Genomic DNA, 23,902 nt, shown 5'->3' on the forward strand with positions numbered 1-23,902 from the left:
AAATGAAACAAAAGACAACATGTGTAGAGCTGTATGGCATGCATACTGCTTATTCAAAGATGCAGAAATATTTTGAGGCATGTTTAACTCTTTAGGTATATTTGTAATTTAGCACAAAATGAATGACATGGTTAGATTTTTTCTAGTTTATAAGGGCTGCAAGTTAGTGGATGTTCTAATCTGCTGTAATGGGTTTCTAAATTTTTAAAATTTAACCCAAAATTAAAGTTTGGTATATAGGTCAGATTGTTTACAGATAAGAAAAAAAAAATGCAGTGAAATCAGCATGTAAAAAAATTCAACAAACCAGACAATTACATACATTATGAGCTGTCATCGAAAATAGAGACAATGAATGATGATAATGAAATCAAGAAAAGGGATTTAATATATGTTGTCATGTATGGGCAAGTTTTCTGTACATGCTGCTATCTGCTCAGACAGTTTTCATTACACAGCATTCCCTCTCTATTTGGCCATTCATTACAGCATGATTTCCTTTTTTGTAAGGTGAGTATAGTTATAGATATAATTTCAATAAGTGGTAGTATCATCATAAGGCAGTCCACTAAAAGGTGATATAATCCATGACTTAAACGGTCAGTATTACAATGAGGGAGTATTATATCATGAGTTTCATTATAAGGCAGTCTCATAATAAGGTGCTGTATTCTAAGGCTTACAGTGTTATAATGTGGGAGTATTATATTATTTACTTCATTATAAGACAGTCTCACAATAAGGTGCTGTATTCTAAGGCTTACAGTGTTATAATGAGGGAGTATTATAACATTTACTTCATTATAAGGCAGTCTCACAATAAGGTGCTGTATTCTAATGCTTAGCATGATAACAAGGGAGTACTGCATCATGTACTTCATTATAAGGCTGTCTTACAATAAGGTACTGTACTTTAAGACTTGCAGTGTTATAATGTGGCAGTACTTATCATGTACTTCATTATAAGGCAGTCTCACTATAAGATGGTATAATCAATGACTACCTTGGACAGTGTTATAATGAGGGAATACTATATTTAATTTATACAATGAAATCTGATGTATTCTTACTTCGGCCCATTCTGTCTTCATTTTTTCCATGGCTTTCTCCAAAGCATATTCCTTACTGGCTGCCTCGCTGATTGTCTCAAATTTTGGAATATGATCATTCAAGTTCAAATCAACGAATTTGGAGAGGGTGTATGAATCGTCTGGTTTCAGTGGAAAGCCAACAATTTCTGTGATATGGTTCCAGTGGCGGTCACGTAGACCAGGATTGAAGAGAGTCTGGATCAGTGGCATGAATTCACGGAATTCCTCCACACGAGTTTTAACCTTTAGAAGAAAAGAAAAAATTATTTCTTTCAGTTTTGCTTACCTGTACATATTCTGTGACTTTATACAATAGTTAATTTCTCTTCCTTGAATAAATAATCATGTGGATACCCCCACCCCCAACCCAATTACAATGATGTAAATGAAACATGAAAGTCTACATAAATACTGGTGGATGTACTACCAGGTGATATTAAAAGCACTACATGTACTATCACTATATGAACCTGTCTTGACCAAAAGTATAAAAAAATATTATTCTATGATTTAGGGACCTTTTATGCGATTCTTCTTACATTCTCTGATGGAATGTCCAGTGAAACAAAAAATATTCTGCAGTGTACTAAATTAATATTGCTAAGCAACAAATATCAGGAAATGAGAATTTCTTATGCTACTTTTTTGTCTCATTTGTAAATGGCAAAGCAAGACAAACAAGGTTATCGTTTACTGCTGTAGTGATGGCATCATCATAATCAATAATGTTCCATTTTTTTAAAAAGTATTTAAAGGAGCCACAGTGTGCCAGACTTGAGAAAATGTGATCTAAACTCCTCAGTAGTGACATCATCCTGTGAAGACAATCTGTCTGTCTGGTCCATTTTCCAAAACACTCACCTTATATTTTGACATAACTTACAGCTACTGTTGGCCTTTCACCTGTAAACATTTTCATCCTAGCTGATCAACTGATAATTTTTCTACATCCCTCAAAGAGACAGAACAAATAGAAATTGTCTTCATAGTTATAGCATAAACTACAAATTTTTACCATACAAGGACTTGCAATCTTTAAAATTTTGATTCTGTCACTTTAGCACTGAGCCTGAATCTAATTAAGATTTCGCTTTATTAAGGAACCATTACAAAAATATAATGATATCAGCTTATTCACCAAGTTAAAGCAAATCCAGTTCAGTCTTTTGAATGATAAAAAGCTTAGCCAATCATAATCAAACCTGAGCTTTAGAAAAATCTGACTTGTAATTTTAGTAATATGAGTGCCGACAAGCTCAACCAATCAGATGCAAGCTCTATCAAATTGGATTAGAAATACGACTTCCAGAGTGGTGACAAGCTCATCCATTTAAATGTCTACATGCCTGTCATTGAACATGTAAAATCTTATCATATATTAAGCCCATTTGCCAAGTATGATAAATTGGATCAGAAAAATGGATTGCTGAGTGATAACAAACTCAACCAATCATATGCAAGACCATCTTATTAATATGCATGGATCTTGCTCATTTTCACACTTGTCATATATCTTGATGTCACATACCACCAAAAAATGGATCAGATATATGTCCTCCAGAATGGTAACAAGCAATTGCTGATGACCAATGGACAGCAGATAATGCACAACAGACATATAATAAAAGTAAAAAGTATATTACATATCTTTACAAAATTTGAACCCGAACATTAAATCTGAATATTCATGAAAAATCTAAATATTCATAATAAAAATGAAGACCTTAACACTGGTGCAGTTATTACTGTCTCTACTGCAGGAGAGATATAGACAGATCACAAAACTCTGTGTTTATAATAATGTATTTCTACCTTTGAAGCAATCTTCTTGGCAGCTGGGACGCTGTCAAACCCTTTCTCAAGCTTGTACAGCCCTCTCCAGAAGTTGCCAACTTCCTGATCAACATTGTCTGGATTTACTCCGGACATGGGACCATCCATCCATTCCCTGCAAGACACAACACACTGATAGTTATGAAAGTGATCATAAATATGCATTTCTTGAACACATTTATCCCAGATGTAAGACTTGATACATATTTCTCTTACCTATAGGAGCAAAATATCACAGGTCTGCAGTCCTCAATTTTGTGGTTCAGCCTCGTTCTCTAGGTGTGTTTATTTATGTCTCAGGCAGGTACTCTTGGTGTGGTTATCTTGCTTTTACAGATATTATGAACTTCTGTGAGAGTGGTGGGTGTAAGGTGAAGTTGTTTACATTAACAACATGCACAATGGAGAGAATGTTGGTATCTCTATGTTACTTTCTTTGACTGTGGCTAAAATTTCTTTGGAAACTGTACATGACCTAAGCACACAGATAACTAAAATGACAGCTTTCTTTTGCTGAAAAAGTCAGCCTGAATTAGTCGAAAGTGCACTATTGTTAGCAATTATTAAAATGGGGAAAATGAATTTTGCCAGACTAAACAATATCATCTTCTGATATTGCAATGATTGAATTGTCAAATATATAAAATGTTAAAAAGGTCATTGACTCTTTTCTTTTTTTTCTCACAATTTACCTCTGAAGTCCAGGAAGTGAAAATGACCAAGTGGAGCTAGCAGTTTTTTGAGAGTTGCACATCTGAAGTAAGGTCAAGCTGTATACTCTATAACCCATATTACATCCATCAACCATGTACCAAATTAAACAAAATTAAACATTCTTTGAATAAATACCTAAGATATGCAAGGTCTTTTTTAAATAACCAGTATAACCAGTGAGGAAACATGGAGAAATTCCTTATCTTTAAAATTCTAACCCTATGCAAAATAAGACACTGTCGAGCACCACCTGCATACAACGTCTCACTAATGTGACAGTATAATCTTGTGGATTTATGATGCTTAATTTTCTTGTCTTAATCTGGTTGTCTCAGATTACTTGCCTTGAGTCAACTGTCTCTGTGTCTATGACCCCATAACAAGATAAGATGACATCATGACATTATGATGACATCATGATGTATTGTAATGTATACAGGATACTCTTTTTGAACACAAAATTTATGAGAACAAAGTTGAGAGTGAACTTTGACACAAATAAATTCCAGTATTCATTTTACACTGTTTGTCTTCTACAGCACTCTTCTGCAATTACTCTGTAAAATATTGGTGAAAAATGGTGAAAACTAAACTGAACTGGACTTAGGTCTTTAATATAAAGCTTCACACCAAATTTTGGTTTCAATCTATTATGTTGTTCAAAAGTCACTGCATGGAAACTGAAGTGCAATATTCTAAGTCAAATAAGATTTCTGCCAGAAAATCATTCAAATCAAACTTCACCTAGTTCTTCTCAATGTAAAAAAAATCTCATAACTGATTTTGATCTCAATCAATCAGGTCCTTTGAAACTTATTAAGCAGAAGCAAAGTTTGTGACTGATGTGACGTGAGATGATTAGACAAAAAAGGTGAACAAAGGCATACTATAAAAAAAACTACGACTCACTTATATTTGTTGTTGAAGTCAACTGTGGTCTCGTAGAGAGTGAGATAGGGTTTTAGAGTATTGATAATCTGTAGGCGTTGTGGGTAAGCTGTTGTTTGCCATCCAAATGCTTCTTCCTCATTGTTAAAAGCCTCAATCTGCAATAAACAAAGATATTTTTCTTTAAAATTATGCAAAAGCAAAATGTCAAGTTTCCAAGCTTGTATTTACTACCATCATTACCAGAGTAAGTACATCTTAACACATAAAATACCATAACAAAATATAATTACCATACGCACTCACTTATGAGTCTAAATGCAAACTGCACAGACCCTGATCTACCATCACATAATGCACCAGCAGATCTGGGTCTGTGCAGTTTGTTAGGAGTGATCAGTAGAAAAAACAACACAGACCCTGATCAGCAGGTTCATTATGCTAAATCAGATCTGGGTCTCTGCTGTTTGCAGTTTGAGTCGACTTGTAAATGAGCAAATATGGTATACAATGAGAGAGAGAGATAGAGAAAGCACATCAGGACAGTCCTGGCTACAATGCCAATTATCATTAGGTGTGAAAAGAAAAGCAGGCAAAACAGAGAGAAAGCCAATAAAGCACAATCTAATAAAATATCCAAGACATTCTTGGCTGGAACATAATCACAGGATGCAGCCCAGGACAAAAACATTACCTCCCTTAGACACCTCTTGCAACATGCAGAAAGGTTTAGTGTTTACCATCATGGCAAAAACCTTCAACTACAGCAGCTCTGTTTATAAGACTAGACTTAGTCTACCATCCTTCATTTATTACCCCTAAATTGAGTACACATCTATCTTAAATGGCTCTTAAGCATTACACAACAGTAAATGTTGCATACTGGGAGATTTCCCATTTGATTTATGTGACTTTCATAATGAGATCAAAGGTTATGAACAATTAACCTTGTGGAAATTGATTACTGCATAGGATAATCATTAATGATTAATACAAGCAAGATTGCCTAACCTTGGAAATTAGACATGTACATTTTATACAAATTGGGGAAAATTATGAACAATTTGATACTGTGAAAATTTCGCAGTAAAGAAATAATCCCTTATAGGTAGGTGGCAGTTATTTCTGAACCACATGTCAGCTAACTTCAAACCTTACTCATTCTGTTAACTAGGTCAAGGTCGCTACTCATGGTCAATCTCATGAAGAGTCTGCAGCATCATTCAGCAATTACCGTTATGAATTCATATAGATCATAGAGATGCTTACATTTTCAACTTTTATGGCAATTTGAAGCGAATGAAGTGGTCCCCCACTTTTAAGAGACCCCCACCTAAGAATGACCACCCAAATTATACGTCTGCCATGCTCAATACCAAAATAGTCTATTCAAACCAATCTGGCCACCTCATAAAGCCAATATTTAGTGTAGAAAAGATGGCCTTACAAGGGGGGGGGGGCTACTGTACATGATTTTAAATTGACTGGGCCTGGCTGATTGATAGGAATGGCTAAACTACTTCATGAAAAAGACTGTCTGTGAAAAAAACATCTTGACTTGATAATTCCACTATTCAATGACCAGAAGAGCTTATGCATAATGGGCCAGTATCCATTGTCCATCAACTGTACAAATGAAGTTGTTTCACTTACTACTCCTCTGAAACTACCAGGATAAAATCATAAAACCTGGCATAGAATTTCATCCTGAGATCTAGTTGATATATCCTGAATTAAATGGTGTCCCTCGGTCATCCAAGGCCACAAATGCATTCATTTTGATGATATTGTAATTGCCACTTCCATTTCATGCATGGTATGTCAACAAGGGGTTTTCACCACAAGATTTATTAAATGTAGTTGGTTCTAAATGAAAATGGAACCAATTTGATGACCAGCAACCATGGTGACAGACCTTGAAAATATTGTTATCGTAGTCTACCTGAACTGATGGTCATATCTATTTCAGGTTTTCACTAAAAGATTTTTTATGATGTAGATGATTCTGCATCAAAATGGTGCCGATATAATATTCAACTTGGTCAATATTGAATTTGTTTTTAAACTACTTCTCCTAAATGGAAGTCATATTAACGAGGGGTTCTCACAAAAAGAAATCTTGTGTACTTGGTCCTGAATGAAAATGGAGCAGATATGATTCCCAAGAAAAGCTTCTCATGGATACAACTGAGCAGAAGGTCATACTGACATGGGTTTTCCACTAAAACACTTATTGCAATATACAAACAACAAAATGACTGACTTGGTGGCCTTTTTAAAATCTTATGGTCTCTTTTCCTGCAAAGATGGTTGTATCAACATGGGTTTTCAGTAAAACAACATAACAACAGGTGGCTGGTCATAAAAGAAAATGGTAAAAACTTGACTTCCGGCAAGGCAACCAAAGTGGTTATCAAAGAAAATTTTGTTACCACTATGCACTGACAACAGATTTCATTAAAACATCTGATGCATTATATAATTCGTCCTGAATGAAAATGGTGAAGATCTGGTCACTAACATGTCTGTATTACTGTAAACAAGTCTGACAGCTAAACCAATCTGTGTTCAAGTCAAAAGTCACAACCTGCAACTGCAATTTTGTACTTCACTGAGCTTATGAACACACTAACTTATACATATGAGAATTTTGACAAGACTGTCCAAAAAAACATGTCGACAGTCAAACGTCATGACTTGAGTCTTTTTATCTGTGATGGCTTGTAAATATGATGATGCCTACTAAAAGTATTAATATATTTGATTAGAACAAGGATGAGAGCTGAAGAATACTTTGAATGATAACAGATCAATTACTTGCATTTTTCCATAAAATGTTAATTATGGATAAACCAAACTTAAGATATTTTGACAGCGTCTGAGTTGCATTCAATGACTTTCTTCCATTTATTACTTTGGCCGATTTTGAGATCAAAGTTAATGAGAAAGTTTAGATAAATCCATTACGTTGTAAACATATTAACTCAAAATATAAGAAATATATTTTTAAAAACTCTTTGTTACCTAATTTGCTAGCCTGGATTTATCTTTAGAATATCTGAAATTATTTCAACATTCTAAAAATTATGAAGAGATAAAAAAGGGGAGAAAAAGACTATTTGTGAATTCATGTGATTTCTTTTGACCAATAAAGCATCCCTTCAATGGGCTCTCTTATATTTATGAAAAATTCTGCCAACTAAAAAAAAAGCAGGAAAATTAAGGATGCAAACATCTCTGTCAACCATACCTTCTCTGCAGCAGCCTGTAGTTTGTTGTCCAAAGCCTGAGCCTTGCGGAGGTATTTCTGGATATCAGCCATATCACCAAAGGACTGGAACTCTTCAACCTGCTTGGAATAGCCTTCCATCTCTTCAATGAATCTGTCACGCCGCAGCTAGATAGAAAACAGCAATTGTACATTTCCTTCAATGTGTTTCTTTTTTTTAAAATTCATTCAAGTAAGTAATCCAAAGTTCAAAGCTCCTCTGGAATACAAATACTGAATGAGAGTTTTTATTAAATGTTTTAATGACCTGTACGTGGTACATTTAAAGAACACAATAAACATGATAGAAAACAACACTAACTTAAGGTAGTCCAATTGTAACGACTCAAATTTTTTATACATATTCAATAAGAAATTGCACAAAAAAAGTATAAATTTTAGGTGATTTTCAATTGCTTATCCATTACCAACCATATATACTCATATATACTCACTTCTAAGTTGAATCCAACATACTGCACCAGCAGATCTGGGTCTACGCAGTTTGTTAATAGTTACCAGTTTTACAAACAATACAGACCTTGATCTGGTGGCATTATTATGAGATGACAGATTAAGGTCTACGTTGTTTGCAGCAAGACTTGACATATAAGTGAGAACACATGGTATGGAGATATGTACAATGTGCAAAAAAAAAATGCTCCAACATTTAACAAGTGATCATCATTAAATACACAGTTTTTAAAAAAATATTCGTAATCGCTTAAACAGACTTTAAAAATTAATCATCACTTAAACAGACTTTAAAAATTAATCATCGCTTAAACAGATTTTTCATGAACTCATTATCACTTAAACACAATTTTTTAAATATACATCATTCTTAAACACATATTTGTCAAATAATCATCATTGCTTAAACAGACTTTTAAAATTCTTCATTGCTTAAACAGACTTTTAAAATTCTTCATTGCTTAAACACAGATTTTTCATGAACTCATCCTCACTTAAAACAGATTTTTCAAATAATCATCATTTAAATGAAGTGCTCAGGGGATCACAGACTAACACTCAAACAAATAAAAACTCCAGCAATATGGTCCCAAACATTATTTACACTGCAATGCATCATTTTTAGTTTCATATTAATCCATTTTGTTATTCTGTGTTTACTATTTTGTATCTTTTAAACACAGTACATTAAATGGAATTTTATCCTGATAATTTTTTGGGGTCTGTAATGATTTTACAATTTGCTAGCCAGGTTATAAGCCTATTCTGTGAAATGGCTAAAATATATAGTAATATGCCATTTATTTACTCCAGTGGTAGGTTTTAGAAATGTTTTGGCATACACATATCTTGTATATACATTTTTGGCAAATACATATCTTTCACATATATTTTTGGTATATACATATCTTTTATATATATTTTTGGCATATGCATATCTCTGACATACATTCTTGGCATATACATATCTTTAACATACATTATAGGCATATACATATCTTTAACATAAATTATAGGCCTATACATATCATTACATACATTCTTGGCCTATACATATCTTTACATACATTCTTAGCCTATACATATCTTTAACATACATTATAGGCATATACATATCTTTAACATACATTCTTGGCATATGCACATCTTTAACATACATTCTTGGCCTATACATATCTTTACATACATTCTTGGCATATATTATATCTTTAACATACATTACAGGCATATACATATCTTTAACATACATTCTTGGCATAAGCATACCTTTAACATACATTCTTGGCCTATACTTATCTTTACATACATTCTTGGCATATGCAAATCTTTAACATACATTATAGGTATATGCATATCTTTAACATACATTCTTGGCCTATACATATCTTTAACATACATTCTTGGCCTATACATATCATTACATACATTCTTGGCCTATACATATCTTTACATACATTCTTAGCCTATACATATCTTTAACATACATTATAGGCATATACATATCTTTAACATACATTCTTGGCATATGCATATCTTTAACATACATTCTTGGCCTATACATATCTTTACATACATTCTTGGCATATATTATATCTTTAACATACATTACAGGCATATACATATCTTTAACATACATTCTTGGCATAAGCATATCTTTAACATACATTCTTGGCCTATACATATCTTTACATACATTCTTGGCATATGCAAATCTTTAACATACATTATAGGTATATGCATATCTTTAACATACATTCTTGGCCTATACATATCTTTAACATACATTCTTGGCCTATACATATCATTACATACATTCTTGGCATATGCATATCTTTAACATACATTCTTGGCATATGCATATCTTTAACATACATTATAGGTATATGCATATCTTTAACATACATTCTTGGCCTATACATATCATTACATACATTCTTGGCATACGCATATCTTTAACATACATTCTTGGCATATGCAAATCTTTAACATACATTATAGGCATATGCATATCTTTAACATACATTCTTGGCCTATACATATCATTACATATATTCTTGGCATACGCATATCTTTAACATACATTCTTGGCATATACATATCTTTAACATAAATTATAGGCCTATACATATCTTTAACATACATTATAGGCATATACTTATCTTTAACATACATTCTTGGCATATGCATATCTTTAACATACATTCTTGGCCTATACATATCTTTAACATACATTCTTGGCATATGCATATCTTTAACATACATTCTTGGCCTATACATATCTTTACATACATTCTTGGCATATACATATCTTTAACATACATTACAGGCATATACATATTTTTAACATACATTTTTGGCATATGCATATCTTTAACATACATTCTTGGCATAAGCATATCTTTAACATACATTCTTGGCCTATACATATCTTTACATACATTCTTGGCATATGCATATCTTTAACATACATTCTTGGCCTATACAAATCTTTAACATACATTCTTGGCCTATACATATCATTACATGCATTCTTGGCATACGCATATCTTTAACATACATTCTTGGCATATGCATATCTTTAACATACATTATAGGCCTATACATATCTTTACAGATATTCTTGGCCTATACATATCTTTAACATACATTCTTGGCATATGCATATCTTTAACATACATTATGGGCATATGTATATCTTTAACATACATTCTTGGCATATGTATATCTTTAACATACATTCTTGGCATATGCATATCTTTAACATACATTCTTGGCACATGCATATCTTTAACATACATTATAGGCATATGTGTATCTTTAACATACATTATAGACATATGCATATCTTTAACATACATAAGACATATGCATATCTTTAACATACATTCTTGGCATATGCATATCTTTAACATACATTCTTGGCATATGCATATCTTTACATACATTCTTGGCATATGCATATCTTTAACATACATTATAGGCATATGCATATCTTTAACATACATAAAAGACATATGCATATCTTTAACATACATTCTTGGCATATACATATCTTTAACACACATTCTTGGCATATGCATATCTTTACATACATTCTTGGCATATGCATATCTTTACATACAATCTTGGCATATGCATATCTTTAACATACATTCTTGGCATATACATATATTTACATACATTCTTGGCATATACATATCTTTAACACACATTCTTGGCATATGCATATCTTTACATACATTCTTGGCATATGCATATCTTTAACATACATTCTTGGCATATGCATATCTTCACATACATTCTTGGCATATGCATATCTTTAACATACATTATAGGCATATGCATATCTTTAACATACATAAAAGACATATGCATATCTTTAACATACATTCTTGGCATATACATATCTTTAACACACATTCTTGGCATATGCATATCTTTACATACATTCTTGGCATATGCATATCTTTACATACAATCTTGGCATATGCATATCTTTAACATACATTCTTGGCATATGCATATCTTTAACATACATTCTTGGCATATACATATCTTTACATACATTCTTGGCATATGCATATCTTTAACATACATTCTTGGCATATACATATCTTTACATACATTCTTGGCATATGCATATCTTTACATACATTCTTGATATATACATATCTTTCAGATATATTTTTGGCATATGTATATCTTCTACACATGTTTTGGCATATGAATATCTTTCACATATTTTTGGCATATGAATATCTTTTGCATATGGTGGTGTTGCTAAACATGCACTGTGCTACATGTCAGTGTCATATGACATCATTTATTACAACACATCTGTAAGAAATGAAAGACAATCAACATTCTTGATTAACAGTTTGCTGTTCAATGGAGTATATATATATATATATATATATATATATATATATATATATATATATATATATATATATATATATATATATATATGGTGGGAATCCCCTTCCCTAGAGCATTTCAGTGCTGACCCATGATGCTCTCGCCTCTGTATACATGCATAAGTGAATATGTTACAAAGACACTTCTTATCATGAGAAGTACTGAACCTTTCAGCCTTAAAGCTTAAATAAAATATATCATGATACCATGGGTGGAAGGAGGGGGTAGTATCAATCAGAAATTAATGAAGTAATTTAAAAGTATAAATAAAGAATGACTTTGGATTAGTATCTGATAGAAAGTTATGAAACTCAGTGTATCCCCCGTGGGTGTAAAATTGGAGGTAAAAAACCTCCCTTGGTGTCAGCACTGTGGGTCAAATAAAAAATGGGGGGGTAAAAAATGTTCTGACAAATTTTCGTCTGACCCATACTTTTTCAGCTTGAAATAGGATACTTGCACAACATATTCTCTCTACCTCACTCTAAACATACAAATAAACCAACATGCACAATTAACAAACAAATGCATTGTCCATTCAAAGAATAATTTTATGAGTTCATTTTTCTTTTAGTTTAAAGTCGTACTTTTAACAGTCTCCTTATAATCTTTTTGTAGCAATATTATAGACCATCACATTACAAATAAGCCAATACAAAAAGCCAAATAAATCTTTCTAGCCAAATGGCGTTCATTTACTGCCTTGCATAAAATGTGTACTTTCATCGATTTCAATGTACTTCGTCCTAGAACATTTATCCAAAAATCAAGAAGGCTAATGAGTCACCTTTTTTTTAATAAGTTACACTTGAACTTTAAGATCTTTCTTTTATTGCAGCAAAGTTAAAAACCAACAAAATCTGCACTGCCCCCCTGACTTTGTAATCCAAATAACACATTTGTCTCAGCAAGTTTACTGATTTTCTTGTTGTGAAAGAATGTCTTGGGTTATAATGTGTTCTCCAGATATCTTGTGGCGAATGAGGGCAGATTTGTAAAAATTCTTAAACCCTGTCACGAAAGGATTATTCACTTTTGCAGTCTTTGCAATCACAGGATTTTAAGTAACACCAGTAATCCTAATGGATGTGCCGTATTCCAGTCAAGGGAATTATTTCCTCCATTTTTCATTAAAGTTAGATCCACAGTTACTCTTCTGTGTTCTGCTTCTTTCACTTTCTCTGCTAATGGTTCTTAGTGCACGCCGTTTTAATCTGGAGATCACTTTCTAGTGCAACAAGCTTTGAGGTTAAACATCTGGACGAAATTTTACTGAGCTCGATGGAAATCGTGTGAGAGCTCGAGAGATTAGGGGAAGCTACTCCATCATAACATTGCCTATGCGCGATGGAAATCGTGTGAGAGCTCGAGAGATTAGGGGAAGCTACTCCATCATAACATTGCCTATGCTAGTCTGGTTACTGTTACATATGCTTCCTGAGTTGCACTCCACTATATGAATAAAGGTGTGCAACGCAAGAAGCAAACAAAGCAGGGAACCATTCTATGCCTATGCTCGAAGTATACATAATGCTATCATTCATCCAAAGCACTGGATATTAAATAAATCCTAATCACATTATGCTAATCCTTTGCATAAAAAAAAAGCACGGCAACAAAACATGGGTATCAATTTTCTCTAGCATGTGTTCCTGATGCAAAAATCTGCATAAAGGGAAACACTGGAAACTTTACATTTGGTATTCTGAGACAGACAAATTAGCAAAAAATCTCTCATAACCAATTCTCAAATATTCTGAACAATAAAATATTTTAAAGTTATTTCAAAGGATGGAAGTTTCAGAATGAAGGTAAACTACAAATGTACACTTTGTTAAACCACTTTTTATGTCAACTGTGACTTATTTTGGAAAATGATAATTTGAAGAATTTCAGTTCTCATCATGTTTTTTGTCAAAATATTATAATTTGAATGACAAAGAACTTGACATACAATATAATTCTGGTTACATATTGTGTCATAATATTAATTTATGATTGTGCAAAATTTCTACACCTGACACCTTAAGTTTTTCTCCCTCAGAAGTGCAAGCTGCCAAAATGTTCTTTCAGAAAAAGTTGAGGAAAGTAACTAAAATATACCTTAAGAGCATCTTCATACTGTCCTTTCTTTTCTGAGACAATCAACTTGTGCTCTTCGAATATGGCCGGCATACGACCATGCCACATGAAGACACTGGCATTCAGCCGAATCTCTGCTGGAGTAAACTGGGCAAAATCCGAAAGGAAGGCAAGTCTTTCCTGAGACTCCATGAGCCTCTTTTCCATTTTGAAGATTATGTCGGACTCAACTTTTTCAATGTATTGTTTCAATTCCATCAACTGTTCTGTATTTCCTGGTGTGGTCAGAGCTTTTTCAGCAATTTGCTCATAGTCATCACATAATCTGTGACAGAAAAAGAATATATATAGTACACTCAATATTTTATTCTAAAAGAACGTTAAAAAAGGTTAATATTACTCTAAATTCTAGAAATCATTTGGTGTTGATTAAAAACCATAATATTCTATGTGCATAATGGTCATATAACGAAGTTACATTTCTTCACATCTCAAATTTTTTTGACTCTTACAACTTTTATATCCAGTATCTCAAGATGAATTTTCTGAATGGTCATAGCAGAAAAGACAAGCATATACAGTCAACATATATATATATATATATATATATATATATATATATATATATATATATATATATATATATATATATATATATATATATCGAGACATACAAAACAGACAAATGGGAAAGAGTAATAGCATCTTCACCTGTGTATGTGGAATGATACAGAAATCACATGCAAGGTCACAAGATTTGTGTTAGGGATAAGGCTTGCTGAGTCTCTTGTGCAAATCAACCACCCTAAAGTTAGATTTTTCCATCATGTCCAAACATGGGAACATTCGTTTTCTCACCCACCACATACAGTATTTTTACTGCATAATATGAATATTGGTGTTCAATTTGTAGACAAATGACATCAAATGAATTGAAAACTCAATGTAAGCAGGTAATCTTACTTATAGCCAGGTATATAACATATTATAAGGAGGTAAACTTACCTAATATTTCCTGGGTAAGATAAATTTTTCTTCACCAGGCCAATGATATCGTAATGTTATGAGGTAACCTAACATGTACCTCTTCAGTAAGATTTTCTCTAGACCAGGGAAAACTCTGGATTACTCTGTCTGGAGAGTGAGAAGAGAAGTCTCTGGTTCTTTGCGATGCTACTCAACAGTGTGGTGCAGTTCAAATTAGCTCCCTTTGTCATGTTTCTTTGGCAATTTATTGAACAGACAAACAGGCTATAATCTTTTAGATAGACATTACAGACAGATTTAAAGACAGACAGATGAATGAAATTACAGCTTGTTGGCCTCCTGGTGGTCTTTGGCCATTCTACCCAGCAGCCTGGTACTGAGGGCATCGGCTCTCTTTGACAGGGTTCTGATCATTTCATCGCAGTGAATTTCAAACATTCCAAGTCTGAGTATCTGTCAACAAATACAAAGATGATTTTGAACAATGCTGTGGATCATAAAAAGGTGATTTTATATCAGTGCTTATTTCAAATGAAATTTATGAAACAAGCTAATTACTTAGTACTGCTTAGTGAGCAAAAGACTGAAACTATTTTACTTATATTTCAAATGCGCACAAATGCTAGACTCTATCACTTTAAACTATATTTTGATGCCCGAGTCATTATGCTTTTGCTTTGCATGACGTTATGATGTCATTTGTGATATCAAGACATTTTTTCATATATTGGTTTCTTGGAAAATTAGGATATAAGATATTAACCCAATTCAAACAACAGTCATGTGACAAGAAAACAAGCACAAAAAAGTTTATCAAAGAGTGATGTATCATTATTTTTTTGGGAGTCAACAATGGGAAATCAGGATCAATAATGGGGATTATGAGTCAATAATGGGAATTCTTGATCAATAATGTGAATTTTGAGTCAATAATGGAAATTCTGGGTCAATAATGGGAATTCTGGGTCAACAATGTGAATTTTGGGTCAATAATGGGAATTCTGGGTCAATAATGGGAATTCTGCATCAATAATGAGAATTTTTTTAGAACGCTTGCCAGTAGCTTCCTGTGGGTTGGCAGTTCTTCCAAAGATTGTTCTGGGTTCTTCCTCAACTAGATACACTGGCCACAAGATATAGCCTATCATGCACTTAAAAATGGTGTTAAACCCCAAAAACAACAACATTATTTGTTATTATCATACAGAACAATTGCATATTTTCAATCATTTTCAAATATCAATATGCAAGATGTGAAATTCGGAGAGTTTGTTGCTTGTTTATTATGACATTTAAAATTCTGAAAATGGATAGAGACTGGGTAGCAGAAATGTGCTTGGACTGCATGGACTGCATCTCTGTCTTGCTGAGCTTGATCCAAGAAAAAACACACACACACAATGGGTGTTTTAACTCCCCTTAACACGGTGAGTGATTTCCCATGGTTCTATGTTTTTTTTTTCTACTTAAAAACCCATATTATGCCAAAATCTAACCACAAAATGATTAAAAGAGAGAGACTAATACAACTTGTCATAAAATACAAATGAAGCCTGAAAACAGAAAGGACAAGCTGTAAATTACAAAACCCAACTTATTAGGGCAAACCAGCATAATTAATTTGCATTTCTACTGAAAAAAATTTGAAAAGTCATTCTTTAAACATGCAGCACTCATGTGATCAAAATTGTATGGACCATTCTAGCTGTCAAAAGTTCATAACATTTCTCAGTTATAAAATTCAAACAGGAGCATGACATGAATCTTTAAATATTCCTTGAAATCATTACCCGTGTACAAAGTTAATTTTAGTGCCTAAACTGGCTGGAGCTGAATCGGAATGGGATGGATAATGTAGCAAAGCTTGGATGCTTTTGATTTCAAGAAGTATGTAAAGATGGAAGATGGAAGATTTATGCACTGGTAAATTGTTATGAAATAGATGGATAAGTCAGATACCAGTGTGCGCAAGGGTGGATGGGTAGTGTTCCACAACTTTTGGAACTACTCTGGAGGCAAAAAGGTGTCCAGTGACACTAGCAGAGTCAAACACAAGTACCTGGATGGCCAGGTCAGTTGCACTGATTAAAAATGGACATAAAACACTACTGACAATCTGACAACATCGAGCTATTTGTGGTCTCAGCTAGTTTTCTCCAATCCAAACTTTATTAGTTTATCTTGTATTGTGTTAAATAAAGTACATCTATGATTTATCACCCGTTACAATCTCATTCAAACATCTTTGTTCACTCTTTTCACATCTGACGAGTGGTTGTTTGGTGACAACTAAAATCTGATGAGTGGCTGTTTGGTGACAACTAAAATCTGACGAGTGGCTGTTTGGTGACAACTAAAATCTGACGAGTGGCTGTTTGGTGACAACTAAAATCTGACGAGTGGCTGTTTGGTGACAACTAAAATCTGACGAGTGGCTGTTTGGTGACAACTAAAATCTGATGAGTGGCTGTTTGGTGACAACTAAAATCTGAAGAGTGGCTGTTTGGTGACAACTAAAATCTGACAAGTGGCTGTTTGGTGACAACTAAAATCTGACAAGTGGTTGTTTGGCGACAACTAAAATCTGTTTTTGATCAGCCATAAATAAATACAGGACCTTTGACAATTCTGAGCTTTGAATATATTATGAACCAATGATGAATTAATGCAAGTGATAATACAAATATTTTCCACTGTATAACAAACATCTTTGTCTGATGCCCTGTTGACAGTAGCCACTTCTTGCTTACCAATCACAGACAAATGTGTATGTGTATGTGTGTGATTTGGATTTTTAATGTAGCTTTAAAAAAAAATCAGTCATATTGCTACAATGCCTGCAATATGGCAGTTTATAGCGATGTCTAACACTGGGATATCATGCTGCAGACATGTACAATCATGTCCCACCCAGTCACATCATCCTGACACCAGGCCGACCAGTCCTAACACTGAACTCTTAATGTTGAGCACCAAGCGAGGAAGCTGTTAGTACCATTTTTGTAAGTCTTTGGTATGACTCGGTCGTGGTTCAAACCAATGACCTTCTGCATCTGAGGCGGATGCTCTAACCACTTTGGACACTGAAGCAGTCACATAGACAATTGTCTTCTGGATTCACAACCATCTTTAAAACAATGAAACCAACTCCAAATTGTAAGACATGACAGTAAGTTAATTATGTCTGCAAATTTTATCCAAAATGACCTTGACACAGATTACTCCAAGAGCACCCTGATTTTACAGCCTGCCCTTTGCACAATGGCAAATTTGGCCTTCTCTGACATTTACATGTCTGCTATTTACCAACTATCTTAAGAATCCAAATGTCCTGAGAGACCAAATGTCTTGAGAGACCACTTAAAAGACCATGGGTATGAGAGACCAACTAGCTTGAAAAACTGTCTTGAGAGACCAGATTCTCAGTGCACTGATAATTGATTATAGAGTGTTATGATCTGTCATGACAGACCACCTGTCTTGACTTTCTGGCAGAAGGAGTAGTCTTTCAAGACAGATCATACTATACTTTACAACTCCCTGCATGGTCTGGCTATCAAACCTGTGACCTGCTTATAGTACATGGGTCATGTATGCACATTTACTCATTTCAAATTTAATATAAATTGTTCTTTTAAAATTTAACACTAATTTTCTCTAACCAAAGTCTATAAAATCCTAATTACTGAATGCACTGCATCTTAAATGTCATCAAGAAACTTCCAGACAAAAATTATTGATCTCTATGGTCATTCACAATGGTGGCCATGTGCTAAACATGGGTCAAGAAAAGGACACTTCAAGTGGAATCATCACAACATAGGGTAGCATGAATTTGTTTATCAATATACGTAGATTCAGTGTGAAATCACAGTGCCCGACATTCAATCCGGATTGTACTGAACCACAAACTTAGGTTCATTGATCCAAAAATGTCGACACACTTTAACGTTGATTTTGCCTTATGCACTTCTTGGGGCATCTAAATAATGACCTTCCAAATGAATGTGGACATTTAAGAATCCAAATGAAGTGAATACTTGCCACTTAAATGTATGTAGAATAAAATTCTAAAAAATGACACCAGTTACTGAAATAGTCAGTGCTGAATGCCTATATGACCTGTGTGACTTTTACTTTACAATGTAACAGATTTTGAAATTACACTCAGCATGCATGATTCAGTGTTTTACAAAGTTACCAAAGCAGACATGAAGGTCTAAAAAATAAATACAATGACTGACATGTAAACTCAGAAAACATCAACAATAAAAATAATTATTTCTCCCCAGCCCATTACCTTAATGGAGTTGTAGGTGATTTCTTCAACCAGTCTGCTGTATTTCTGCACTTCTTTCTTGTATTCATCAAAGGTGTGTGTCTCCTTCAAGAACTGTTCCACATCTGCCTCTGCCTGTTACAAGGTAAACTAGGTTTTAGTATTTGTAAAACACAAATGCTCTCACTACTTCACTGTTTTCACTGGAAGCATTTCAAAAGAGATCCATGACCAAAATGAAAGGTAAAAAGAGGGTTATAACTGCAAACAATTATTTGTCACTACAAGTATGCAAATCTATTCAGGACATCTATATATGGATATATCTCATGTAGGTACATTGCTATATTTGAACAGGCAGCTCAGTTAGTAGAGCACTGGATTTCCAATTCAAGGGTTGCAGGTTCACTACTCACCCAGGACTTATGTACAGTTGAATATACATACTGTATGCATGTATGCACCATCCTAAGAGCCAATCAATATGTCCATTTAAGTTGATTTGAAAGAGGACAGAAAAACAGTCAATCAATATAATTTTTACTCATTCCTTAATAATACAGAGATTGCCACTTTGAGAAAACAATGTAGAATACAACTATACCATATCAGTATACTCAGCAACATTATAGGTGACATAATGCTATGATGTTGCATTAAACATCTAGCATTCTCAATAATAAATAGACATAATTCTGGCTTATAAACAGAAATTACATTGTGCTCTATCAAATGACAAAAACATTTGCCCACTGTTCTTTACATACATGTATTAGAAATGAGTATGTATGTATGTATGTATGTATGTATGTATGTATGTATGTATGTATGTATCATGAATGTGTGTGTGATGTGATTTTGATTTTTAATGTAGCTTTAACAATTTTTAAGTCATATCGCTATGATGTCTGCAATGTGGCAGTTTATAGTGATGCCTAGCACTGGGGCATCATGCTGCATGATGTCCCACCCAGTCACATTATCCTGACACCAGGCCGACCAGTCCTAACACTAACCTCTTAATGCTGAACGCCAAGCGAGGCAGCTGTAAATACCATTTTTAAGTCTCTGGTATGATTCGGCCGGGGATTGAACCCACGACCTCCTGCATCCGAGGCAGACACTCTAACCACTAGGCCACCGGAGCGGTTTATGTATGTATGTATGTATGTATGTATGTATGTATGTCTGAATGTATGTATGTATGTATACGTATGTCTATATGTATGTATGTATGTATGTATGTATGTATGTATGTATGTATGTATGTATGTGTGAGTGATGTGATTTTGATTTTTAACGTAGCTTTAACAACTTTTCAGTCATCGCTACGATGTCTGCAATGTGGCAGTTTATAGTGATGTCTAGCACTAGGGCATCATGCTGCATGATGTCCCACCCAGTCACATTATCCTGACACCAGGCCGACCAGTCCTAACACTAACTTCTTAATGCTGAACGCCAAGCGAGACAGCTGTAAATACCTTTTTTAAGACTCTGGTATGACTCAGTCAGGGATCGAACCCACATCCTCCTGCATCCGAGGCAGATGCTCTAACCACTAGGCCACCGGAGCGGTTTATGTGTGTATGCATGTATGTATGTATGTATGTTTGCATGTATGTATGTATGCATGTATGTATGTATGTATGTGATATGTGGGTAATAATGTATGATTGTAATCTGTATATAATATAATGACTTATTTAAAGAAGCTCACATTACAATCTCTCTCTTTCTCTTGTATATATATATATATATGATGCACAATTTTACAAGATATACTAGTATTTGATGGCACATCAGCACAGTAACTGCTATCCCATGCCAATAAAAAGCTAAGTTCTAAATCTGTAAAATGTATGAACTGCACCAAATACAATAGGAAGAAAAACCCTTCCAAATGAATGTAAGCATAAGTAATGTAAACAATATAAATCCAGATGTAAAGAAGTACAATTTCTGCAAAATGAATATCAAATTAAATATAAAAGGTAAACAATCTAAAATCATCAACAATACAGAATCACATTTGTTTTAAAATATAAGTCGCATTCCCTCAATAAGTCCAAGATTTTCATCAGATGTACATCACCATGAAGTTCCTTATCTATGCTCAAAAACTTACATCTCACTGGGTAGACAAAATTTATGTAATATGCATTGATGTTGGATAGATCCTGCCTGAAACTTCTGACACTCAGTTGTAATCTCACTAAACCACAGCAATGCATATGACGGGTTATATAACTCTAATTCTTATATACATCATACTGTTTATCCATAAGAGACAGAAATATGGGATCATTTTTCATTTCTCACACATGCAAGAGAGAAAATAATGACTTGTGATCCTACATTATCCTGTTTTAATTTGCATGTACTAAAACTAACAGCCTGAGTTTAAGATTCAGTTTCAACTCTCATCCAATGAAAAGTGACATCACATAAGTAAAGTCATTTGTGATTGGTTGAAAAAATGATGAAACAACAACCAAAATATAAGCTTGCAACTGAGGCAAATCAATATGTGATAATTTTCCATCTGAAAAACAAACAGGTGACAAAAATAATCTAAAGTAGGTGGTTGGGACTAAAACAAGAAAATCCATGACATAGAGTTAGTTTTTTTCTTTCATTCAGCAGAAGATAAATAATGTAACTCTGACAATGGAATTCCCTTATTCTTACACAAGTCAAGAGTGTACTCTGTTTCTGAGAAATTGTGTACTTTGTTTCTGAGAAATTCATATGAATTTTGTACCAGACTTATCAAAATCATTTCAAAGATACATGCTCTGGAATTCTAATAATTTCAACCAATCAGGTGCCGGATCACTTCATTAATATGCATAACTGTTGGCTATATATGATCTCAACTGAAAAAAAGACACCAGATTACCATATTGTTATGCACAACTGTTGCATCAATTTGTTTGGTTTTGAGAAAAAGAAATTTTTTTGGTACTTATGCATGTGCATAATGTAATGTGTCCTATTAGTTCCACAGCTGGACCTTCTTTGTTGAATCTTTAAATTTGTGGTTTGTAACAAAATATCCACAAAAATTACAACAGGCACAGTTATTGTTTACAAATAAACTCATATGAGATCATCATGATAGAGTTTAATCAAAATATGTTAAAAATATCCACTGTTGCATATGCTTGACACACAACAGCAACAGATGCCTGGTGATAACATAAGTTCACTTGGCCTAAAGGTCAGACACAAATCAAATGACAGACACATCAGAGAGCATGCTTGACAATAACATGAACTCACTTGGCCTAAAGGTCAGTCACATATCAGATTACATATGCCTGGCAGTAACATGAACTCACTTGGCCTAAAAGGTTAGTCACATATCAGATTACACCTGGCTGGCAATAATGACCTCACTTGGCCTAAAGGTCAGTCACATATCAGATTACACATGCCTGGCAATAATGACCTCACTTGGCCTAAAGGTCAATCACATATCAGATTACACATGCCTGGCAATAACATGAACTCACTTGGCCTAAAAGGTCAGTCACATATCAGATTATACATGCCTGGCAATAATGACCTCACTTGGCCTAAAGGTCAGTCACATATCAGATTACACATGTCTGGCAATAACATGAACTCACTTGGCCTAAAAGGTCAGTCACATATCAGGTTACACTTGGCTGGCAATAACATGAACTCACTTAGCCTAAAGGTCAGACACATATCAGATGGCAGATGCCTGGTCATAACATGAACTCACTTAACCTAAAGGTCAGACACATATCAGATGGCAGATGCCTGGTCATAACATGAACTCACTTAACCTAAAGGTCAGACACATATCAGATAGCAGATGCCTGGTCATAACAAGAATTCACATGGCCTAAAGGTCAGACACATATCAGATGGCAGATGCCTGGTCATAACATGAACTCACTTAACCTAAAGGTCAGACACATATCAGATGGCAGATGCCTGGTCATAACAAGAATTCACATGGCCTAAAGGTCAGACACATATCAGATGGCAGATGCCTGGTCATAACATGAACTCACTTAACCTAAAGGTCAGACACATATCAGATGGCAGATGCCTGGTCATAACAAGAATTCACATGGCCTAAAGGTCAGACACATATCAGATGGCAGATGCCTGGTCATAACATGAACTCACTTAACCTAAAGGTCAGACACATATCAGATGGCAGATGCCTGGTCATAACAAGAATTCACATGGCCTAAAGGTCAGACACATATCAGATGGCAGATACCTGGTCATAACATGAACTCACTTAGCCTAAAGGTCAGACATATATCAGATAGCAGATACCTGGTCATAACAAGAATTCACATGGCCTAAAGGTCAGACACATAT

At 34.1% G+C, this 23,902-nt stretch overlaps 1 protein-coding gene across 1 annotated transcript in view; it reads right to left on the bottom strand.

Moving 5' to 3' along the window:
- Window positions 1-23,902, bottom strand: part of LOC149790393 (dynein axonemal heavy chain 7-like) — a 184,759-nt gene that overhangs the window by 125,695 nt on the left and 35,162 nt on the right. Inside the window, exons 12-18 of the mRNA XM_089972442.1 lie at window positions 19,556-19,669; window positions 15,581-15,708; window positions 14,290-14,593; window positions 7,777-7,923; window positions 4,548-4,684; window positions 2,904-3,039; window positions 1,071-1,334 (exon numbers count right to left, since the gene is read on the bottom strand). Coding sequence (XP_089828568.1) covers window positions 1,071-1,334; window positions 2,904-3,039; window positions 4,548-4,684; window positions 7,777-7,923; window positions 14,290-14,593; window positions 15,581-15,708; window positions 19,556-19,669 — 1,230 coding nt within the window. The remainder of the gene's footprint in view (window positions 1-1,070; window positions 1,335-2,903; window positions 3,040-4,547; window positions 4,685-7,776; window positions 7,924-14,289; window positions 14,594-15,580; window positions 15,709-19,555; window positions 19,670-23,902) is intronic.

Source organism: Sinohyriopsis cumingii, chromosome 10, assembly GCF_028554795.1.
Source record: "Sinohyriopsis cumingii isolate HCF-2022 chromosome 10, ASM2855479v2, whole genome shotgun sequence".
Lineage (NCBI taxonomy): Eukaryota > Metazoa > Mollusca > Bivalvia > Unionida > Unionidae > Sinohyriopsis > Sinohyriopsis cumingii.